At 50.1% G+C, this 23,248-nt stretch overlaps 7 protein-coding genes across 7 annotated transcripts; 5 read left to right on the top strand and 2 right to left on the bottom strand.

The window, feature by feature from the left end:
- Positions 1–3,858: 3,858 nt before the first annotated feature.
- On the top strand, positions 3,859–5,821 carry FIBRA_05394 (uncharacterized protein; the record flags this gene model as incomplete). Its single annotated transcript, XM_012327159.1, has 7 exons — positions 3,859–4,320; positions 4,372–4,881; positions 4,936–4,981; positions 5,033–5,397; positions 5,457–5,521; positions 5,572–5,602; positions 5,663–5,821. The coding sequence occupies 7 exons, from the start codon at positions 3,859–3,861 to the stop codon at positions 5,819–5,821; spliced, it is 1,638 nt and encodes a 545-aa protein (XP_012182549.1).
- A 1,724-nt stretch (positions 5,822–7,545) lies between these two features.
- On the top strand, positions 7,546–8,993 carry FIBRA_05395 (uncharacterized protein; the record flags this gene model as incomplete). The annotated part of the gene is made up of 7 exons (XM_012327160.1): positions 7,546–7,645; positions 7,708–7,901; positions 7,951–8,011; positions 8,070–8,392; positions 8,452–8,712; positions 8,769–8,834; positions 8,895–8,993. The coding sequence occupies 7 exons, from the start codon at positions 7,546–7,548 to the stop codon at positions 8,991–8,993; spliced, it is 1,104 nt and encodes a 367-aa protein (XP_012182550.1).
- Positions 8,994–9,836: 843 nt separating this feature from the next.
- Positions 9,837–11,898, bottom strand: FIBRA_05396 (uncharacterized protein; the record flags this gene model as incomplete). The annotated part of the gene is made up of 3 exons (XM_012327161.1): positions 9,837–10,202; positions 10,256–11,188; positions 11,725–11,898. 3 exons carry the CDS (start codon positions 11,896–11,898, stop codon positions 9,837–9,839), a joined length of 1,473 nt encoding a protein of 490 aa, XP_012182551.1.
- Positions 11,899–12,353: 455 nt separating this feature from the next.
- FIBRA_05397 (uncharacterized protein) lies at positions 12,354–14,621 on the top strand (the record flags this gene model as incomplete). The annotated part of the gene is made up of 7 exons (XM_012327162.1): positions 12,354–12,549; positions 12,600–12,630; positions 12,685–12,880; positions 13,092–13,214; positions 13,283–14,284; positions 14,332–14,429; positions 14,486–14,621. 7 exons carry the CDS (start codon positions 12,354–12,356, stop codon positions 14,619–14,621), a joined length of 1,782 nt encoding a protein of 593 aa, XP_012182552.1.
- Positions 14,622–15,030: 409 nt separating this feature from the next.
- Positions 15,031–15,904, top strand: FIBRA_05398 (uncharacterized protein; the record flags this gene model as incomplete). Its single annotated transcript, XM_012327163.1, has 6 exons — positions 15,031–15,072; positions 15,126–15,153; positions 15,213–15,248; positions 15,311–15,394; positions 15,445–15,497; positions 15,551–15,904. The coding sequence occupies 6 exons, from the start codon at positions 15,031–15,033 to the stop codon at positions 15,902–15,904; spliced, it is 597 nt and encodes a 198-aa protein (XP_012182553.1).
- A 519-nt stretch (positions 15,905–16,423) lies between these two features.
- On the top strand, positions 16,424–17,892 carry FIBRA_05399 (uncharacterized protein; the record flags this gene model as incomplete). Its single annotated transcript, XM_012327164.1, has 5 exons — positions 16,424–17,238; positions 17,289–17,342; positions 17,393–17,465; positions 17,521–17,809; positions 17,855–17,892. 5 exons carry the CDS (start codon positions 16,424–16,426, stop codon positions 17,890–17,892), a joined length of 1,269 nt encoding a protein of 422 aa, XP_012182554.1.
- Positions 17,893–22,603: 4,711 nt separating this feature from the next.
- FIBRA_05400 (uncharacterized protein) lies at positions 22,604–23,050 on the bottom strand (the record flags this gene model as incomplete). Its single annotated transcript, XM_012327165.1, has 4 exons — positions 22,604–22,718; positions 22,776–22,799; positions 22,851–22,964; positions 23,022–23,050. 4 exons carry the CDS (start codon positions 23,048–23,050, stop codon positions 22,604–22,606), a joined length of 282 nt encoding a protein of 93 aa, XP_012182555.1.
- Positions 23,051–23,248: the final 198 nt, after the last annotated feature.

Consider the following 23,248-nt stretch of genomic DNA (forward strand, 5'->3'; position numbering starts at 1 on the left):
GTCCTGAAGAGAATGACGGAGGCGGCGGCCCTGGTGGGGGCGCGTGATGATGCGCTGAATGCAACGGCGTGTAGGCACCCGGGTATCCTGCATTCTGCCCGTACACAGGTATCTCTGACGGCATACGCATTTCATGCGACTCCGTGTAGTACGAAGAGTACGAAGTTTCTTGGGCTGCTTCGTGCCGATGACCGTGTCCATCACGGCCATGCTGCCCGTGGTGCCTGTCGTGATGCCACTGGCTCTCAATAGGGGGCGGCATATTGGGCACAGTCTGCGTGTGGTTTGCTACTCGGGGCGATCCCGCCAGCCCAGCTGCCATCATCGCGGGCAGAGCCTGCGTATGGCTAGCCAAGCCTGTCGACGGCGGACGCGGGATTGTCTTGTCAGTGCCAAATTTGCCCAGCAAAGACTGCGCCTGCGACAAGCCAGGGACGCTCGTTAGTAAGTCTTGCTGCATCTTCATGCCAGTACTCTGCGCAATGGAGCCCTGCGCAGCAGATGCTGCGCCTTGCCCACCCGGTCGGATGTTCTGGTGGTTCCGCACCGACTCCCTTGTTAATCGCCGTAGAACTTCGGATTGCAGATGTCCGAGCCCCTGTATCCAAGAGCTCATATACTGCATCATCTCACGCTGAATGGGAGAATTTCGGTCATGGAAGTCAGGATGGAACCTGTAGCGTATGTGAGCGGATAAGGGCTGCACTAAGAGATGATCTTATATTCACAAGCAGGATAGAACATCGTCGGTAAGGTGATGAATGTTGATTGACGGATCATCCCATGCCTTGACAACACGAGTCGCCGTGTATACCTGTACGACAGGATTGGCTTCGGTCCACTCTGACTACGATAAAGCTTACCAGTATGATTTTCCCCAAATGTCCTGCTGGTTCGTTTAAGATGAGGTTCTGCGTGTGATATCATCGTGTCGCTTTCATTATGTGCGCCTCGAAAGACTCACAAAGTGATCCTTGCTCAAGAATGAATGTGTGGGGTCTGACTGTGATTCAAATGAGTCTAGGTGCCATCGTAAGCGCCTCGCTTACTTACAGCCCGAGGGTCGTTAAAGACCTAGTCATGCCATTAGAACTGGCAAATTGACCAACTGTAATCGGAGAGAATACGACTAACCTCATATTGGTCAGCTTTGTCAATTACCTCACCGGAGGCGGCCATGAGACCAGATGAAGCTTGCCTCATGATCGGTTTCAGGAAAGGCTGATCAAGATAGGTTACACAGTGAGACGTCGGCGCAGAAAGCATTTTGCCTACACACCTCGAGAGTAGTGAACACGAACACTGGAAACAAGTATGTCAGGGAGTGCCTTCAATGAAACTAGGGAACCAACCGGTTATGGAGTCGGTAATTTTATCGATCAATGGTCGCAACCCCGGTATCTTCTCTGAATAATCAGACATCTGTATCAACATTGGTATTGACGGTTGACTACATAGCCACTGACCAATGGTAATCGATATCTTCTTCATTACTTCATAACAACATGTCCTCAGCATCAGACTCCAGCTCAATCATAAGTGAACGCACCCGAATCCCTGAATGCTAATACCTGCCACAGTATTGCGTGTAATTCCTGTGGGTTCATGTCTTCTGCCTTCTTTGCGCCAGGTCGTCTCTCCTGCGCTGTGATACGCTCGACACCCTCCATCTCCCTCTCCATCTCGTTCCCACTACCGCCAGGTAGCTTGACGAAAAGGTCGCGGAGAATGTTGAAAGACGACGAGCTGGATGAAGGGCCGGACTTGGCTTTTGCTTTATCAATTTCCGCATTAAGGTCGACAACAGAGGCCTTGGTAACGGGTTCATCTCAGACTCCCATTCTCTTGGGAGCAAAACATACCTGGCTCTGAATAATTCCATCGGTGTTAATGCGTTGACGGCAAACAATGGTGAGGATATAACACCTACAATATGATCCGTTGCCTCTGCAATCAGAAATGTAAGCAATCGCATGAATCGGACCCCTAATGACAATCCTCACCTCCTAATAGACTGTGGATGAAATCGCTTGATCCAAACGTCCCTTAATTCAAGCATGCATCTTAGTAACTGCGCAGGAAGTAGTAATGTATCATACAAACCAGTCACAAGTGGAGCAACCCAATGCCCGCCCGGCGTCTGGATACGTACCTGATCCCCGACATGTACAAAGACATCCCTATAGCCAAGAGACACCAGCGCGAGCTCACAGAAATTTGAATGAGCGGGAAAATCTTCTAATGTGTGCATCTGTGGCAGCGAAAGAAATCAGCCAGCGACAAAATCAGACTTTAGACAAGTGTGCGTACAGCCTGACCAAGCAGCCGATATGCTTCGTACTCGTCTTCTTTCCGACCATTTGCGCGGTGCCGCCGACCCACCTGAATGCATTGATACAGCGTTCTGCGGACAAGTGCCTTGGACGTATCCCAAGATCCATGCTCTAAATGGCCAAGATACATATTGGGGGAGACGGCATACAACCGATGATGAAACTTACCATTTGCGATGTAGTTCTTCATTCCAGTGTGTTTGTCGATATCCAGTTCTCTGGGCTACACGTCGTGTTCATACGTCGAATTGTAAAAGCAAAGATGATAAACCCACATCAACAGGACCACGCAACTTCGGATGGTAGTCTCTGGCATTGTTCGGGTACCCTTTTGGGTTGTCAATATGTTCTATCTAATATCGCGGGCGATTGCATGGGTTAGATATATATGTGTCCTAAATACTGCAAGAACTTGCCGGAAGATAGACCCCGAGCCGCTCTGGTGTAACCTCGAACTCTTCTGTGGCATAGCCATGTGCCTAGGCATTAGGTATGAATGCCCAATGAAAAGATAGGTATGATGAACACTGCATACCAGGAAGCCTAAGACCATGCATAAATTTAGGATAGTCTGGTTTCCGGAATAAGCATCTCGCAACTTGAGGAAGAATACTGACAAACCTGTATCTGTAGCTTTTGTAGACTGGCTACATCGACTGCCTTCATGTTTATTAGCAGAGGAAAAGATCGTGTGAACTAATGCATACACACCTGGCTGTAGTCGCGGAGCCAATTGCTACGAATATGCGATCAGCAGTCACTGAGAAAGAGATCGGGGCTGAAGATACCCAAAGTAGACACGCTTCACGTCTAATCCTCCGAACTTGGATCCGCCCCTGCCTACAAGTACACCGAGTGTGAACCCTCCGGCGCGCTTTGCAATCTCATTCAACGTATCCTCCTGAAATACCATTAATTGGAAGATAAGGCGCGTTTGTTCTTGGGCTCACAATGTCGCCATGACGAAACGCCTTTCCTTCTAAATATGCGAAGCTGAATAGATTTCAGTGCAAGTATAACTTGATCTATCGCCGTGTCTACCTTGGGATGTTTCCTGCGCCGAACGCATGGACACCGCTGCCTGAGAGACAGAAAATGAGCAGAAAGAGGAAAATGAGCAAGAGATGGGGATGGGAGGCCATTGAGGGACGTACGGTGCGTAGGCTGTCCGAAACGCGTATAAGTATTGGAGTCGCCGCCGCCAAGTTAGCATAAGCATCGGATATCGGATACTACCAGTTTTAGCCAGTTTATATTGTTTTAGTAGGCTTCATTGGAGTGACTCGAACGAAAAGTCCAAACAAATCACTGACGCACGTCAGATGATATTCTAAACGATCTGCATATTCAAAACTTGGATTTTTTTGGGTGAGGATGCCTAACAATAAAAGCCTTTCAAAATGACGACCAGTTATAAAGTGGCTGACACTTGGTATGTGATGTCATAGGCTGTAGCAATTCTCGGGGTCCGCGCTTGGCCAGCGCGCCTCGACCTACGCCCGACGCCTGAGCACCGTCCGCAGTGATGTCGCGGCCAGTGAACTCCCATCCGCCACCCGTTGCCAGTCGCCGCACCCGCCCGACGCGTTCCATCTCAGGGTCTGCTCCTCGCATACCTGCCCGTCGCCCTTCTGTGTCGGGCCTGACGCTCACGGGCACGATCAACCCCGTCTCTGGCGCACCCAAGGCGCAACGCTCCTCTAAGACCACTCAGAAGCTCGTTCTCCTCCCCACCGCCCCGCAAACAAGGCCGCTTCCCCCGCAGGACGAGGATGAGGAAGCACTCCACGGCTACGAGACCGACCGCGGCGTGCGCGAGCAGAAGAGTGTCGGTGAGCGCATGAGCAAGGAGCAGCGCGAGAAGGCCGGCTTCAAGCGCATCAGTGCATACTGCGTCGCCGATGGCCTCAAGATGAAGCTCCTTGCCAGCTTTCTCAAGCGCGAACACAACGTTCAGCCGCGTGTCTTTGACGAGGCAATGTATGTGGTGCGTTTCTCATTACTGTCGTTGCATTGCGTTGCCTATGTATGCCTCCAGGTCTATCATCTCCCGCTGTTGCCCGGATACGGCCCTCACTCAAACATCCGCTCGTCTGTTCCCCCCTCGTCATCAGAGACCGAAGACCCATCGTATGGACTCTCAGAAGCAGAGGAGGACGGTTATCAAGGTACATACTTCGACTCTGCTACGTCAGATCATGGCCCTGTGCAGCCCGCCGATGCCTATATCTTGTCGTCATCCCCCGGCGCTGCGGGCATGCTTACAAGCTCGCCAATGTATGAGGCTTCGGAGTCAACATTGCTGGCGCCGTCAAAACCACAGGGATTAAAGCGCAGAAGAAAGACAAAGAATACGGGTGACAGAGCGCAGAGCACCCTGAACTTGAACGACTTTGCGGAAGTCATTTTCTTCGCATATGGTGTCGTCGTATTCTGTGGCCTCACTGAGGAGCAGGAGCGGGGCATCCTAGAAGATATCGACGGCGCGGGTGTACTCCGTCGTAAATTCGTTCAAGATGACTGGGAGATTGAGGAATGTCACTATGCTGTATGTCTCACATGTCGTTTTTCAGTCAGTGATTACAGCGACTGTTTGCTGTAGCATGATCCCGCCATCGCATATCCACGCATCTACAACGATTTCTTCAGTGCGTAATCCCAGATTCCGACCTTTCCTAATACAGACTCTGGTCATACAGCGTTCAAGGTCCACTCCCACCTCCTCAAACTTTCCGTGGCACACGCACTCGCCCAGTCCACTCTACTCGCACACTACGAGACACACGCGAGCCAAATTATCTCCTCCAAGGATACGATGTCCATCCCACAACAGCTCGCGTCCACCGGCGCGCTCGCGCTCTCGCGCAAGGAGGCGTTGCGGCTCACGGGACGCCTGTTCACACTCCGCCGCGACGTGAACTTGGTGAGTAACGTCCTGGACGTACCGGAGCTGTTCTGGAGCGAAGCAAGCCTGAAGGCGCTGTATGACGCGGTGCGAGAGTATATGGAGATCGGGCCCAGGGTGCAGGTGCTGAACGAGAAGCTGGCGGTCGCAGAGGATCTGGTGAGTCTGCTGTCCCTCGTGTACGAAAGTATCCTAGAATCCTTTTGGAAATACCACAGCTCGGTGCGATCCACGACCACCTCAATAACAATGCGATGGAACGCATTACGTGGATCATAATCTGGTACGAATATATTTGTTGGAGCATCCATTCCAAAATAAACAGTTCTGTAGGCTCATCGTTGTGGCATGCGTTGTCGAAATTGTACGAGTGTCGCCTCTGACGGGCTGCGCCTTTGCTTACTTGCATATTTCGCACGGACAGGGAGAAGTCATCGCACGGTTAGTCGTCCACGCAACGTTAGAGAATAAAGCGGTAGAGGCAGTTGTACCTGTCTGTGCGGACGCGGCCATGGCATTGCGCGCGCTACCGCGAGAAGATGCCCTAAAGATTCTAGATCGGATAGCCTTAGGTGCGATATGAAGAGGTGTTAGGGAAGTTATTGTCCTTTCAGCGTGGGCCATGTTTCATATAACGAGCCGGACAGTTGGATTCAGATGCATTGATGGTAGGTGACCTGTATGATAAGGGTAAGCTACTTTGCATAACGAGGATGTTTTTGTTCTGCTCCTTTTACTTCTTCCGTTGCTCGTGAGGGCTTGGTCAAGCTCCCCATGATGCATGTAGAGATTTCCTGATGTGTACGTGTAAGTTATTAGAGTCCAAGGCATAGCGGAGGCATCGAAATGAAAATCCTGCCTGTCTCATAGCAAGTGGTTAATGGCCTTACCGGGACTACCAAGCACAGCTAGTTTGCTCAAGTCTGAGCATCAGGGCTCTCAAAAAAAAACTTGCCACTGGCCCCAGGAAAGGCAAATTCGAACTTGATGCTAGCGGAGATGGCGTGGCACCAATCGAGTCGACAGCTCATTGTGGTGCTATGTATATATCTGGCGCACAGCATGCAAGGAATGTCACAGCCGGACGTAACCAAACCCAACCGCAGACGTTGCTTTATCGCAGACTCACGGGTGTAAATCAATACGGATGGAAAGCGCTACGTGATACCCCCGCGGTTGTCACCTGTTGAAAGGGTGAAGGCAGATGCTCAGGCTCAAGGAATGCAAATGCAACGAAAACATCATTCCTGCACTGGCATGATCGTCCGCCGACGTGGAAGCGATCAAGAGAATTTGATGGTATTCACGCATTGTGAGCCTCTGAACCTCACGGAATCCTGTATGGACAAATGCGTGTCTCCAGCAACGGAGCGATTGGCGTACAGACGCATGCTTCCGACTGATATGCTGATGCGAAACATTCATCACAATTCTCTCAGCAAATCACCAAGGGCACACTCGATTCTATCGAGCATCGCCCTGATCCCTATACTAATAGGTCACCACAGCAGGTCCTGTTCGCATATGTCAATGGAAAAGTAATACCTCAAGCGAGTGTTCAGGTTACTACTAACTTTGAGCAACCATGGGTTCGAGCTCGGGATGGAATAGGCGTGAGATAGATTAATCAGACTAGCACAAGTTCACAACAGACATGACTATAGCCAGTGTCACACCATGTGTCAGATATCATGGAGACGCAGATACACTGACCGTATGTAATATGTACGCCGCTGCTACCTGTAGAGCGAATGCCATATTGTGATGGACAGTGTAGGCCGTGCGACTATTCTGTGATTGCTTGTCATTACTGCCGGAGAGACGATAAGACATGGGCAAAGACATCGTGATCCTATATGTTTTGTACCAACGAATCTACTCTGGCCACTGCCATTCTGCCATAGCAGGCTACAGTTATACGATACTCACGGAGAGATGACCAGCTGCAAGGATATCGTTGTCCCGAAACCCGGCCGCAGCGTACGGGAAGGGGCGAAACCGATGCAATCCGCGAAATAAAGGATTGCAGACAAGGCTTGTTTCAACAGGGCATGTTGGATGTAACCGGAACACTATATGCAGATCATATGTGTGGCGGTGGGACTAGCTGAGAGCAAGTAGTAAGCGCTAGTAAGCGCTGTGTGGGCGGTAACAAGGCCGGCGATGCTGTTGGCTGGGTTACAATAGCATGCACCCGCTCGAATTCCGGATCCGTATCTAGACAACAGACTCTATTTAGCCACAGTCCTCCTTGTCTCTGTCTTTGTCTCGTCTCTCTCCCCATCCCTCTACTCCCTCATCTTCACAATGCCTGAACAGGCCCAACCAGCAGCCGCGGCCAAATCCAAGCACAGCCATGCTGCTTCACAGGCGCAGCCCGCTCCCCGCAAGGTCCGTTTCAACGTCGGTGAGTCAATTTATTACTTTCACCTCACTCTGTGACACGCATTGAACCTATTCCATCACCAGGATCGCAATACCAAGTGCTCGACGTCGTTGGCGAGGGTGCTTATGGCATTGTGTGCTCTGCGGTGCATAGACCCAGCGGACGCAAAGTTGCCATCAAGAAAATCGCTCCTTTCGACCACTCTATGTTCTGCTTGCGCACGCTGAGAGAGCTGAAACTGCTGAAGTTTTTGAGTGAGGCTGGTGTCAGCGAAAACGTGAGCCGGTTACCCTCAGTACTCCACGATGTCTGACCAGGTCTCTCAGATCATCTCGATCCTGGATATAATCAAACCACCATCTATAGAACAATTCAAGGAAGTTTATTGTACGTTGAGGTTGAAAGTCATATCGTATCATATTCAGTTTAAAATCGCTTTCTTTAGTGATCCAAGAACTCATGGAAACCGATATGCACCGCGTCATCCGAACGCAAGACCTCTCAGACGACCACGCTCAGTACTTCATCTACCAAACATTGCGTGCTCTCAAGGCGCTGCATTCAGCTGATGTCATCCACCGTGATCTCAAGCCATCCAATCTCCTACTCAACGCCAACTGCGATCTTAAAGTGTGTGATTTCGGTCTCGCGCGGTCTGTGAAGACCGCCGAACCATCGGGCACGGAAACGGGCTTCATGACGGAATACGTAGCGACAAGATGGTATCGTGCGCCGGAGATCATGCTGACCTTCAAACAATACACCAAGGTGAGTCTGGCAGTACTAGGCTGTTTGGCGCATCATTCATCGACCCGCTCCCGTTCCAGGCGATTGATGTTTGGTCTGTGGGCTGTATCTTGGCAGAGATGCTGTCCGGAAAGCCTCTTTTCCCCGGCCGGGATTATCACCACCAGCTGACGCTCATTCTCGACGTCCTCGGCACGCCGACACTAGATGAATTCTACGCCATCACGACACGGCGCTCGCGCGACTACATCCGTGCACTGCCGTTCCGCAAGCGCAAGCCGTTTACCCAGCTCTTTCCCAATGCGAGTGCTCTTGCCGTGGATTTCCTGACGCGAAGTTTGGTAGGTGGCGCCAGTGATTCCCACTCCGTATGACACTGAAGACTGCCTTGTGGCAGACATTCGACCCTAAGAAGCGCATCACCGTGGAGGAGGCGCTCGCACATCCCTATCTCGAGGCATACGTATGTGTTCATACCATAGCTAAATAGTTCTCTCTTGTTTATCTGCATTCGTATCATCAGCACGACCCTGAAGATGAGCCCGTTGCTCCTCCACTGGATCCCGAGTTCTTTGAGTTTGATCGTGAGTCTCGAACCTTGTGTGATATCCACACTATGTAAGCAGCGGAAGCTAACATACCGTCTAGTGCATAAGGACGACATCAGCCGAGAACAATTGAAGGAGCTACTGTATGAAGAAATCATGTCATTCCGCCCTCCTCCCATGGCATAGTAATCACACTTACCCCCTCACTTGTGCTAACGTGTCATCAATTTTGCTGTTATATCTCAAATGTATACGTACGTCACATCATCTCAATGCAAAAGCGAAGTGAAGTGCTAACATTGCGATTGACCTAGCCTATGAATCTGCTTTTGAGTTGATTCGGTTTTTTCAGTGCTTCGCGTCCCAAAGGAAACTGTAATCATTAACTGCATAGCCGGCACACTCGTCTTTGTTGACCTAAGACTTCCGCGCGCTTGACGTTCCCGCTTAGGACGGTACTTCTACATCCGTAGAATGAAACATTATCCTGCTCTTCATTGTATTGGTCATGATGAGTTGAACACACCAGATTCAATGTTCCCTGCAACGCAATTCCTGTAAATGTTTATTGTCGTCCTGATGCACCCGAATCCCAACCAACACCCACTTCACATTAATTGTTGCTGTTCACACTCTACACATTATGTATTGAGAGCGATACGTAAAAGCAAATGCTACCAAAATGTTGCACACAACAAAAAGCGACGAACACAAGTGCAGACCAACATCAAAATCATAAAAAAACAGGGAATAGTCTTTTATACTTTTCACCGCCCAACGCAGCATGCCCACTAGAGATCTCACACTCCACAGGGCTAGAGTGCAACCACCTCAGGCCGACTCGCTACGCCCACCCGGCTCACCTATATCGCACAGCTGCTTCTCTCCCACCGATACCGCGCGCAGTAAGAGCACTTCTACTTCGGCGGAATAGGTCCACCTCGTCCACGTCCGCCACCTGGACCACCACGACCACGGAAGTTGCCTCTCCTGTCCCCACCACTCACAGGTGGTCCGCGAGGTGGGGGACGCTCACCGCGCTCCTTCCGCGTCTCAACAAGGATACGTGCCGTGGCACCACCTTCCAGCTCGATCCGAACACCACCCTCACCGCCCTGTGAGATTGGTAGGGAAGCGGCAATGGCACGCCGGGCGGCCTCGAGTTGCGTAAACTCAAGGAACGCACACGCTTTCGGCCGGAGAATCTCCAACTCCTTGACAGGCCCGAACCGCTGGACAAGTGAGTTTTTCAGAGCAGCATCGGGAATATTTTCGGTTACGCTCTGTGACGTGGGTAGATGAGCACTGATATGACTACAAATTTGATATTCCATACTTTGACAAAGCACTGCGCTGTTTGCACCGACTGCGCTGCCACATATGCAGGATGTTGCTCCCTGGGGGCGGTAGGTCGTGAAGTAGCGTGCGGAGCGGGTGATTGAGGTCCACTAAGCGGTACAGGCGACCCAGTGGTAGCAGGCGCTTCGCTCACGCCACGTACTTCGTTAGCAACGGCAGCGCCCCATTTATTGGAATCCTTCGCGGCCAAATTCGCCCAAGTTTTCCGCTGCGGTGGTTGTGTTGGCTGCGGTGCAACGGGAGCGAGAGCCGGGGGCTGCGAAAGTGCAGGCGGTGCGGGGGGAGCTGGCAGTGGCTGGTTCTGAGAAGCAGGGGGCGAGACAGGTGGTGGAGAAGCCGTCGCGGGAGGTTCTGGAGCGGGCGATGGCAATCTCTCAACTGACTCCGGCTCAGGAGTTGGCTCTGATCTCGGTTCAGGAGAGTGGACGCCATTAGGCTGTTGTTGGAGCTCCGGTGCGGGAGAGGACGTAGCAGGAACAGACAATTCATCCGTCAGCTTCACAGGCGCAGACGGAGGTGTCGGCGTCATCGCAGGCTCAGGTTCAGGCTCTGTAGGAGGTGCAGGAGTGGGCGGAGCATGAACGGGTGGGGCAGGTGTAGGAGCGTTCTCCGAGACGGGAGGAATGGGTCTCTGAGCCGGAGCAGCGCCCTCGACGTCGCTTGCCTGATCATCGCTCTCCACGGCCTCCTCTTTGAGGAAACGGAAAATATCGTTCAGAACGAAATATCCGTTTGGCTGCTCAGCAAGGAAGAACGTCTGCACAAACTTGCGCCACGGCTCCCCATGGTTAGACATCTCACCAATCACTTGGATAATGATTCCGCCATTTGCAGACGACTGGGCATCCACTGAATGGATGAAAACTTTGCAGTCCTGAAATCCAATCGATGTGATCTTGTTGTGAATTTCCTAATAATATTGAACACAATCAATCTGAGTCCAACATTCCAACGAATAACGGACAACAGGGGAAATCAAAGCCACGCACATAAGCATACTTTTAGTATGCTATGCAACTCTCAACCGGCACCCAAAGCAGAGAATTGCTCCTGTCCGCAATGCTTCAGGGCCGACTTATTGAAGTGGCCATAATAAACAGAGCGACGAAGAAACATGGAGACATATGGCAAGCAAAGTGCGACCAAATATAACAAAGAGAATTGATCCAAATCCGCAATACCATTCATCGCGAAGCGGACCACCGACTGCTAGACATCTGATCGCCATCTCGTAATTTGCATGCAGCCTTGTTTTTGAAGCCACATGGGGTTAGCGACGGCAAAAGGCATCGCTTGCACCACGCAGTTAATGTGCTGCAGGCAAGGAGTTCGAGATAGGGCCTCGGGCATATTCCATTGCGACATATGAGCAGCCTCCCACGCTGCGTACGACAAAACTGCCTCCGCCACAAGGATGAACGTCGATATTGGAAAAGGAGAACACACCTGCTGGCCAAAGCAAGGTTTGCCATCCTCACCCTCGGTGCCATGAATGAAAGTAGAAGATTTAGTGTAAAAACAGTGCAAACGATTGGGCTGTTTGTTGACAAAAGTATAGTATTGAGGGACGAATTGCCAGCCGACCTCAGAAGGATTGACGGTAGAAGTGCCGTTGGTCATCATGAAGCTGGATTCTAGTGAGTAAAAACTATCTTTACCAAGTTCGCATAGCTCACCGTGAGGATGCTGAAGGAAAAATGCAAGGAGAACGCGTAGGGAGGGCCACAGAGGCGGAGGGATAAGTCGACGGAGACTTGAAGACAACAAAATATTAGACGCGCACTGACGCGAGCTGGCCTCGGCCAGACACTGTCCCAGACGCGCGGACTTCCGTCAGCGTGATGTCTCCGCAACATCACGTGGTGCATCGCGTCGCGCCACGCTTTGGTGCCCGCGCTTGAGTTGATTCTTGAAGCCGTACTTGCTCATCTTGATAGCCACTCGAACGCCACCCTTGGATGGCTGGCTCTTTCAGTGGATATCTTGTAGACTCTTTCTTATCCGCGCAGAACTACACGAGAGGACCATTTTGTCAATCATCTTCCAGCCCGCCACCTGTCGCGATTCATGGAGCAATGTCTTTTGCGCCTCAGATGCATGGCTCTTTCTTCTCTCAATCTTGTCCTTCGGACACCTCTTTTATGGAACTATCTGTAGAAACGGAAAAGAAAATTGCCACCCTTCAGGCAAAGCTCAACAAGAAACTCGGACCCGAATATATTTCGCAAAGGCCTGGTCCTGGAGGAGGCCAGAAGCTGACTTATGCTGAAGGTATTCTCATAAATTCATCACTGGCGCAGATACTCAGCATATATGCTCAGGATGGAAGATAATCAATCTTGCGAATGAAGTGTAAGCTCGTTCCTTGCTATCAAGTTTATAGTTAGCCGATGATTTCATCTATAGCTTTGGATTCAATGGTTGGAGCTCCAGCGTAGTAAATATGACAACGGATTTCATCGATTTTAGCGAAGATTCCAAGCGATTCTCAGTAGGCGTCACGGCTATCGTAAGAGTAACCCTTCGGGACGGCGTCTTCCATGAGGATGTAGGCTATGGCCTGCTCGAAAACTCCAAGAGCAAGGGCGCTGCTCTTGATAAGGTCAGTATCGACCAGATCTTCTCACCACGGCCTCCATCTGTCAAGGGGTTGGGATCGCAATGAAGATCGCTGCAGTCAAAGGCATACATTGATGTATCATCAGCCGTTGATAACCTTTAGCTGCATCGACTTTCAACAGCGTCGTGATAGTTAATCTTCGATATCTCCGTATTGGTCCGAACACTTCGTCTAACTATTCTCATGCACTTAGTGCAAGAAGGAGGCTGTCACTGATGCGATCAAACGTACCCTCCGAAATTTTGGTAATCTTCTTGGGAATTGTTTGTATGATAAATCGTATACGCAAGAGGTTGTAAAGATCAAAGTTCCCCCGGTACGTATCTGCCATTTTCCCTTTTATTGTTATCTTATCATTCTCGATGATATCTATGACCTTTTCAGCCCAAGTTTAACAAGAATGAATTGCATCGTCGACCAGAATTTGAGGATGTTCGTCCGGCAGCGAACGCAAGTGCCCCCAATGGACCCTCCAATGCGCTTCATACAAGCATCAAATCCGAGCCTACATCAGAAATTTCACCACGAATGGCGGCCATTCTGAGCGCTACAAGTTCCGACAGCCCTGCTGAAAATAAGGCTGAGTCCGCCGTGCCTCAACGTATGCGCTCTGTTTCTGCGTCCAATGGGTCAGGGATCACTGTGCCGACGCCAGTCTTCAAAGAGAAGACATATCCAGGACAGTCAAAAACCGGGCTGAACACACCTATACAAACACTAGGTAATGCGCAAGTCTCGCGGACCATCGGAGCTGATCAAGCTCAGCCGCGACTGCAACAATCTCGGGTCTCGAAAGAAGATCCAAACCGAAGCAACGCAGAACGTAGAGTCAGTTTTGCACCTCAAACTGCTGTTGTACCATCCGCTGCCCAGGAATCGTCAAGCACTGGCGTCAGAAGCTTACATTATGCTGCTCCCGAACCTCTAGCTGAAGCTGTCATCACAGACGATGGCGAAGAGTCCTTCCATTTTCCTTCAGATGATGATGCATTTCTTGCCGCTTTGCAATTTGAGGAGGATGGCCTTGGTCGTCCAATCGATTTTGAAGTAGACGAAGAAGTCAACGGAAGCTGCGTTGACTTAGAAGGCCAAGATGTGCTTCAGCGACAGTCTACTGGAGGCAATGCTCCGCTTCCTCAGCTGAAACAGCAGGCTTCTGTCAATTCTCAACACCATGTCCCGCCTTCCTGCCTAGAACGTGGCAAGAATCCGTCGGTCATAAGCTCGCTCAAGCGGAAGAGCCCTATTTTACAAGACCGAAATGCATCATCCAAGAACCTGCAAGCTGGCTCTTCTGTATCGTGCGTTCCAGCAATAACAACTGTGGATAATTCGAGTCGCTCATCGACAAGTTCTCTCGGTGGTTTTCATTCTCCTCCTGGCGTAGTAAGTCTTCCATTTTAGTATAGCATGAATGCTGAGCATCCGGTCAGGACCCCCAGAGTCTGAGACCTATCCCACCTCCACCACCGCGCGCTTCTACAGGCCAAGCACCCACAATTGGCCTCAAACGCAGCGCAGACGTAATGCAGTGGGTAGCCCCATTTTATATTGGTTGTCGGTGTTCAGATGTAATGTTTTCTCCAGCGCACAATCTGCACAGCCTTTGCGAAGGCATGTACAAGGCATGGGTCTTGCACCACACGCCGGCGGACAGAAGAGAGATCCCCTCTCCAACCTAGAGGTTGGCGAAGGCGGCGCAGTCAAACGCCCGCGGCGTTGAACTGTCATAGCTCTCGGTTTCGTTTTTTTCTGCTCGTTGCTACACCCTAAAAATAAATTACACTGTCAATTATTTACACTGGACGCTCATCAGGTTCATTGTGGACTTGACTTGACATGTGCATATTAATCTGAACTCGATTCGTTCTCGTTTGTATACACTCCGGGCATATATTCAGTACAATTAATTACAAAGTGGCGCCTTCATGCATGCGTATTTTGAGAATACATGTACTCCCAATTGCCACGTACTGAACTAAAGTCTCCCATTCACCAGAGTTGAACGACATCCAGATTCAACATACTGAAATGCCAATTTAGGTCGCATGATTTCCTTTTTGGTGCGAGCGGTGTCACGATTGGATATATGATCGAGCGTTTCAACTCGACGAGCCTCTACTTATTTCGCCATGTCTTGGCTCCGTCGAGTGTGGCAGGGTATTCGCCGTCCTGTAAGCCCAGCCAGTTTTTTGACATGATCACAGATGAACTAAGTTGCAGGCAGTCGTACTTTGTGGGGAAGGATATCGAAGGTGCGTAATGCGCATTTGTAATGTCTCCGGAATAGTTCTCGACCTGTCATTGCTTTTAGGAAACAAATTCTACGAATACCCAAGTGTCTCTGATGGTACGCTCTATTCTGGCATAAATTCACACATTTGCAAAGCGATGACCATCTATCGTGTACAGATCCCAGACGGACGAAGCGCGTAGTGGAGTATACGCGGGGACAGGATATACTGCAGTATGTCTCAGGAGGAAAAAGGCTGCCAGGTGAGTCTTGTTGACGGTCTCTAAAACCGATCACTGTATGTCTGGTCCAGTCCAGTGGTCCGCTTGGCTGACGCATACCCGCTCGCACCCACCAACGCTTGAGGTAAACCCGACACCTAATCAAGTTTTCATGAAAAGCCCATTTTTCTGTCGTAGGAGCTCCAATCTGACCTAGAGCGACAAAGGCGTGTTCTCTTTAATGCCGCTGTCATTGAGGCACGAGACCGCGAGGAGCGCGCATTGCAGCAGATTGCAGACTCTAGCCAACAGGGTGCTCCGGCCAGCGGGAATGTTCAAGATGCTTCCAGTTTCCATACACAGGATGATGGGCGCAAACATGTGTCCCTTTTGGCGCCCCATTCGGAACTTGCACCTAACGACAACAGCAAGCACCAGAAGACACTCGAACGGTCAGAATCTTCAAATGTCCAACACCAGCGTGGACCGTGGATCGAGATCTCAGACAAGCCACAATCTTGGTCTCCCAGTATGAGACAGAGAGGTAGTTAGTTGTGGGTCGTAATCAGAGTATTGAAATGACCACACTTTGCGCACCAGGCATGAGCGCGGGGGTGCTTTTGCCAGCGATTGACCGGCGTGTATCAAACTTCGGTCCATACATTTCCGTGGTATGGCGACAATGCGGCGCTGCTTCCTCAATATTATGCGCGTTGTCCACCTGGTCGCCGACGACCCTCGACCTTCGCAATGTCGACACACTAAGTTGAATTTGGCTCATGGTTGTCTATTTTAAGCTCGATCATAAGCACATGCATGTTGTGCACGCCAGCTTGAATACTCCACCATTGGCTCCTACTGATCACACATGAGGACTGTCGAACTCGTGCTGAACGAATACCTCTTGCGCACGCGGCTTGCATGGGAGGTCACGCAAGCGAGGCGGCGCAAGCCCGCACTTGATATACATCGTCGTTTGTCGCCAGCTCGTGTACATGCATCTGTTCGGTAGACCTGCTCGAGAAACTGAGGCGTCTGTGTTCTTTCTGTGATCCTCAACCGTGGCGTGCGATGACCCCTCACCCTCCAAAATCTCCGCTTTCGTTGATCTTGGGATTGCTGCGCTTACTAGTATCTGTTCCGGTCAAGTGGTCGCAACAGCACTTGCAGCTGGTCTGGCTCTTTCTCAAGCGTCGCTTCCAACGCCTGCGATCAAAGGACCGCGATGGACGAGGTGGCACGACACCTGGCGGCCTGGGATCCCAAGGAATGGTTGACGAGAAGGCGTGGAAGGAGGAGGGCGAGTGCGATGTGATCTACTCAAGCAGAGAGCCGGTGTCCCACCTAGGTATCAGCGAGCATGTCTCTCCCGAAAACTTGCTGAGGGTGAACAACACCCCGAGTCGTCCGGTTTCCGTCGCATACTCACAGTCGTCCGATAGTCCATACTCGATCGACGTCCAGACTGCCTCACAGTCATCCATTAATCTCAGCGTTTCTGTTCCAGGCGGCCGTGTTTATCGCAATAGTGCTTATGACGGTACTGGACAGGACCACCTTCGAGCGCCCTCTTCTCGACCATCATCTCGTTCATCTGTTCGTACTGGCGACCGACGATTTGCCCGGGAGGTCTACAAACCCACGTCTGGCCGGGCGATATCGCGTTCAAGATCCCAAGGACGTTCTCCGGTGCCGACGCCTCACATATCTCCCCAGACGTCTGTCTTGTCGGTATCGTTTCACGAGAAATCGGCCTCAAATAGTCGAATCAATCTGGCAGTGCCCTCCGGTCATATTCCCGATCCTCTCCGAATTCAGAGACAAAGAAGGACACAGACGCTGTATCCAATTTTGCAGACACGCCGATATGACAAGGTCTCAGTGTTGTGCGTATTGCCTCTGATGGAAAACTATCATTATAACACTTGGGGTTTAGGGAAGATTTGGAATCAGTTTTCATTGTCAAGCCATTGGAAACGACATTCCCTCGGTATGTATCTGGTCCATCCTTGGATCTCGGCTCTTACCGAGGTCATTCAGCTCTAATGTACCTCTTGGATGGGAAGCACTCGTACACCCAGAAGGCGCCTTGTATTTCTATCATCCCGAGAAGGTCAGTCTCGCATTTTCAATTGTGCTATGGTGTCTTCAACTTCAACTTAAAACAGAAAATATTTACGGAGGCTTACCTCTGCGACCCTGATATCTTTCTCGAGATCGATGACTTTGCCGCTCAAGTGGAGGAAGTGATACAGGCGCAACCCAATCCACTCCCCGAACACGTTGAACTTGTTCTCGAACTCGAAGAAAACAAAAAAGAGAACAAGGAGACCAAACACCATTGGTGCTATTATTTCGTAGACCACAAGTCTCGGACGCTTTTCTGGCTGCACGAGTATGATATTGTGGGAGAGCTAGGCGGTAGTTTGAAAGGACTGAACTCTGCGCCGCATGTCAGTATGTCACCGGCCCACGATTTTGGTATTGAAATAACGCTAACAGTGGCTGAAGAGTTTGGTATAGAAGAAAACTACTGGTAGTTACTCTTTATCATCGTTAGTACTCATTGCTTCTCTCGATTGTCTCATTTGCATGGGTCCTCATCTGTGTGCACAGATCGTAGTTTACTGTTGATTTCGTGCCAAGGAGGCATTGGGATGTCTTTCCACACAAGCAGGGTCCCTCCGAGAACATAGTGCATGAACTGCTAAGCATGCTTATTCACGGTGTCACAGGCAAGTAGTTTTCTGCCAGCTCACCTACCTAGCAGATGATACATTCTCCCATACGCAGATCAACTCACCTCGACAACATCCACGATCACCCTCCGAGAGGACGTGTTGCTCAAGATGATCACGACCGTAAAAATGATAAAAGGTTGGCGTGTGTACTCTATGCAAATTATGGAACTTCATAGAGTTGCATTCACAGAATTGAGCCCTAATCAGTACACAGCTTGCGTCGTAGGTGAGTGTTCAAATAGAGCTTTTGCATAGTAGCTCATAGTACGGTAGGACGCTTGATGAGTTTTCTAGGTACCTAGATATTCAACATCTTGTATGAACAATGGGCTCAACTATGTTACAGTTCACGACAGGTTTCTTAACTATCATGGCCAGAAGGTAGCTCGATTATGCCGAGATCAAAGCGTGACTGGTGAATCGCCACAAAGAACGCTTCTGATATCGACACTATCGCTTCTCTTGTTTAATGCCCCTGAACGACATTTACGATCCCTGGAGGAAATTTGGGTCGACGGAATCATCAAAAATGTACCTTGGGCACAATTTACGACTCGATTGCAAGATGACTGGCAAGAATATGTTCTATTTGTACGTTCTATTTTCGAATTCTCATTTCCGTATGAGTTCATGTGGCCTGTCACATTGCAGGCGACCGTTTTGCTGAACGCAAATATCTCATTTATGACCATAAATGACGTTGATCCGGGCTCTGGGCCGCGAACACCAGCACAGCTCGCAAGCTTTGTCTCAACAATAGCTAGTATTGGCAGCACCGTCGTAGGTCTGCTACTTGTTAGGCAGTATCGTCTAAGGCCGATGGACAGTGCAGAAGAAGCAGTGAGTTGATCCATATCACATTTCGCCTACATATATAATTAAGAGCTCTAGCTCAACTTCCTCACTAGTAGGCGGCATCCGACTCTAGGTTTGGAGACACTAGCAATTGTGTACAGTCTTCCATATGCGCTCCTGATGTGGGCGTGAGTAGCTATCCATACATTTCCTATCGCGCACCGGCTGATTTCATCGTTATAAAGCATGGTTACCTTCCTGGTCGCTTTTGCTTTTGAGTGTTTCCAGCGGAAGGACGACCCCTCGATTTATGTTAGCGCAATCTCGTGGGGTTTGGTGGGTATTTTGATCATCTGGTGTATCTATACCGCTTGGGAAGGCGGAGAGACGTCTGTGCGCGGGTGGATTCGCCCATTCTGGATACCTGTTCATGCAAAAATAAGACGATTGACTGAAGTACTTCGCTGGTCACAAGTTTGTCACCCTGCAGAAATCTTGCACTCAAACGCTGGGCCAGACCTACACGAAATGCAGAACTACTAGTCTTATGTGTTCTGTTGCTGCTATCCATGTATTATCTGTTCACACGTTACTCTCTGTTGACATGCACCATCTCGCTTTGGATGAATACGGAGGATCTATATATATATATTATTTCAATTTCTCGAGCACTTGTGACAATTTGCATGGGGTCAACCATTCAACTCGACGACTTTGTCCGAAAATATCTGAAACTTATATCAAGTGCCAATAGATGAGTCACTATCGCCTTGCAAGCCCGTAGTGATCAATCGGTAAGTACTCAGAGGTAGTCTCAGGCATGCAGGCGGTAACTCCACGGCTGAGCCGATGTGAAGCGCTGTCCGAAGGCCCGCGATGGACTCAGGTCATCACGAGGCGGACACAATGGCTGGGATAAAACTTATCAGGTGAGTCACCTTTTATTGAATGCAGTGGTCTTTGTGGTGGACTCGCGTCTTCGAAATGCCTTGCGACTTCTTTAGGGCTTCTAACCTATAGCAGCGCCGAGGAACAGCCTAAGAGCGCTTGGTGTGCTCTTTCAAATCAATGTTCGTATGTCTAAATTAAGCAAAAGGGGCAGTTACCGCCATGAGTATAGCACTTTCCGATCAGTGCACGACAGCCTCGGATGTGGTATCCAGCCACAATTGTAGCACAGGATTTCCTTAGGTTCATATACGATCGAGACGGGGGTGAGTATTTCGGAACAGGGTGAGTTATTCTGAATACAACTACACCACGTTCATCTCAACTATCTTTGTGGGCAGTGTTCATGATCTTCGTATGTTCTATCTGATACGCGTGTCTCTAAATCGAATTCACCGTCGCTTTATGCCAGCAACGACTCTTCTATTTGACCAATGTCGACATACTCTGCACAGCATCCTACTATCCGCTTGAAAATACCCACGAGCTCCTAGGATGCTGTGTCCCCCATCAGCCTTGGCGAGGAAAAGCCGGCATAGAGGCATAATAGGATCGTAAGTAGCCCACGAGTGAATCATCAGCGCTCACTTGTGGTTTTGGCATATGGTCTCGTACCCAAACTCGACACGTTTGGGTACAAGACCATTGGCATCTAGCGTCGACCATGGTCGTTTTGAGCCTTTTATCGCATCAACTGCCGTCAATTGGGAGGCCGTTCCGCTTGGTATGAAATTATCAACCAATACAAGTGTTACGAAAATCTATGGTCGTGAAACCAGCAGCGGATGGCCCGCAATTATGACGACTCAGCTGCCTTCAAGTTCGCATGAGTCGTCGTGTACAGTCTGCAGATGAACCGTCACTAAGGGCTTATGCATCTGATCCGAACAGAATCACATCGCAATTTAGCTCACCATCTCATTCTGTTGTTACACTTCTAGGTCAAGAGAGAACAGCCTCCCAAAATACAGTCATTCGGGTCCATTTTTCTGGCTCGGGCTCATGGCGGTCAACTAAAGTGAGACAGAGTGGATAAAGTATCACTGGAGTTACTATTTTATCGAGTATCAAACGCGCCCGTTTTGCTGGCTGCAAGACTATATCGCCTTTAGCAGCCAATAAACGTGCACGATAGCACGCGACCGATTCATCGACTACCGTAACCAAAGGAGAGCCCGTCTATACCGAGACTAAAGTGTCATCGCGAACAGCTCGTGTAACAATTTTGTCGTCTTTTTATATTCAAAGCTTCGAAAATATATTTGCAGCCCATGGAGAAGATATTTGTGGATGAAATATTCTACCTCGCTCCTTGGAAGCACTTTATCTCGAAGGTACCGAATGACTGGTGTCACAATGCCATTGTAGTGAGTTCTATCGGATTTCCCCTCCAACCAAATGGTAATGACAACTATTTCCAGACGGCGCTTATGATCTTCACATGCTGGGAAACGTACATCGGGCTTGAAGGTATTGGTTATTATCCACATATTTCCGTATGCGCTTCTGATGTGGACGTATTTATCTCCCTCCCATCCCCTTCTAACGTTCGTTGGTTCTATATAATGTTAACATTCGTCCTTTGTGGAAGGGCGGAAGGCTATGTTTGCTGGATTACCTTCGTACCTTCTGGAGACACACGGAAGCATATAGAGGAGAGCTGCGAAGCTCATCTCAGATAGGTTGAGCTGTCCACCACGCTACAGATTCTGAGACATTTGCTGTGTGTGAACTCTGATTTATTGACGAGGCTCTGCTATAAATGAGTATCTCAGAATCGAATGAATACTATGGATACAACATACCTAAGGACAATTAGGGGTATTAGTTTCAGACGTCCAAGTTCAACACAGGTTTCCATGCTCTTGACTACAAACAGTGCATCAGCGCTGAGCTTGGATGGAGGCTAATCAGCATACCGCATACCGCATACTGAAAGACCTCGAAGTCTTGAAGTCTCGGACCCGGCACAGTGTCTGTGGCCTGCATTCATGCGGGTATGCTATGCTGAGGGACGGCGATTAATTCATTTTCCATTTGACAACTCTACTTTAGGATGACAGCGTCCGGTGTCCGGAAAACTGCCCGGAACTTGAGGTCTCCCTCATGTGTTCCTGGCAGGAAGGCATGAGGAGTGCTGGTGGAACGATTGTACCTGCCTCTTTGCGCCCGTTCGTTGGCACCTCCTACGTGCTGCAGCGTGGTGGCTCGTCGCCTGCGCTTCCAAAGGGCACGATGTGTGACTCATAACCCTTACCCATGTCAGCGTAGCTGAGCAGAGGCTGGCACGCATGGTGATCGCACACTTATTTAGAGTCCACGGAGCCGTCAATGACCACAGTAAGTGGGGCTTTATGTACTGATGCGGGAGCTTGTACAACCATAAGCAGACTTCAGGAGGACTCGATGACTTACATGAGGTGGAGAATACCGATCGGGGGAACCTCCATGGTCCACTGCGGACTGCGCCCTTTACCCGATCGCCTGAGCACAGGTGTATGTCTTTTTTCGGATACGGCTATTCTGCGACCCGTAATGGGGAATGTGGTAGATACGGTTTGACATGATGTCGTGTCACCTAAGAGCAAATTCTTTCCCAAGGACTGTGAATGGCGATGCCATCATTGCTATGCGACTCGGAGGATTGCGATGTAAATTAGTTGACATTGTTAGGCACGATCCCGACACCCGTACAAAATTCTCACAAGTACATCCAATTCCACCGAATTAAAAATTTACACAGATGTCCTTCCATAAGATCTCCAGCTCAGCGTTTAGCTCCTTGCTTGGTATTCGCGGAGGGGTATACTGGCTTCCCACGCGGCTTGAGGCTCTCCTCGTCGATTTCATCGTCGAAATCGTCATCGTCTGCATCCTCGGTGCTGTGGAGTGCATGAATTTGAGCTCCGACATGTCACTGTATACATGGATACACGAACCTAGATGGGGCTGATGGCTCGGAACTACAATGTTCGCAGTGTGAGATGAGCCGAGATGGCATGTACAAAAATTACCTGGCTGGCTTTTGCGGCTCACTTGCAGCGGGTGCAGCTGGCTCCGATGTCACGCCCGCATCCTCGGCCGATGCATTTTCATTGCTGAGTTCCGGCTTGGTGGCCTCGGGTGCGCTGGAATATTCGACATGTCATGTCGGGATGAAGTGGGAGCGAGACAAGAGCGCGAACCTGACATCGGGGGACTGAGCTTCGGCCATGGTGTCGAGGTGTGGACGAGGCAATGGATAGTGGGTCGAGGGCGAGCGATGGGCCTATAGCTTTATACGATAGTGCGAGAGGTCCTTCGAGAACCTGATGCCACCTCGCGCGTGTCTGAGGCTCCGCTCTGAGTCAATGTCGATTCCCTCGAGACTCGAGTTGAGCCATTGCTTGCCAGTATCGGTGTATAGCAATGC

Source organism: Fibroporia radiculosa (assembly GCF_000313525.1).
Source record: "Fibroporia radiculosa TFFH 294 genomic supercontigs, scaffold4425, whole genome shotgun sequence".
Taxonomy (NCBI): Eukaryota; Fungi; Basidiomycota; class Agaricomycetes; order Polyporales; family Fibroporiaceae; genus Fibroporia; species Fibroporia radiculosa.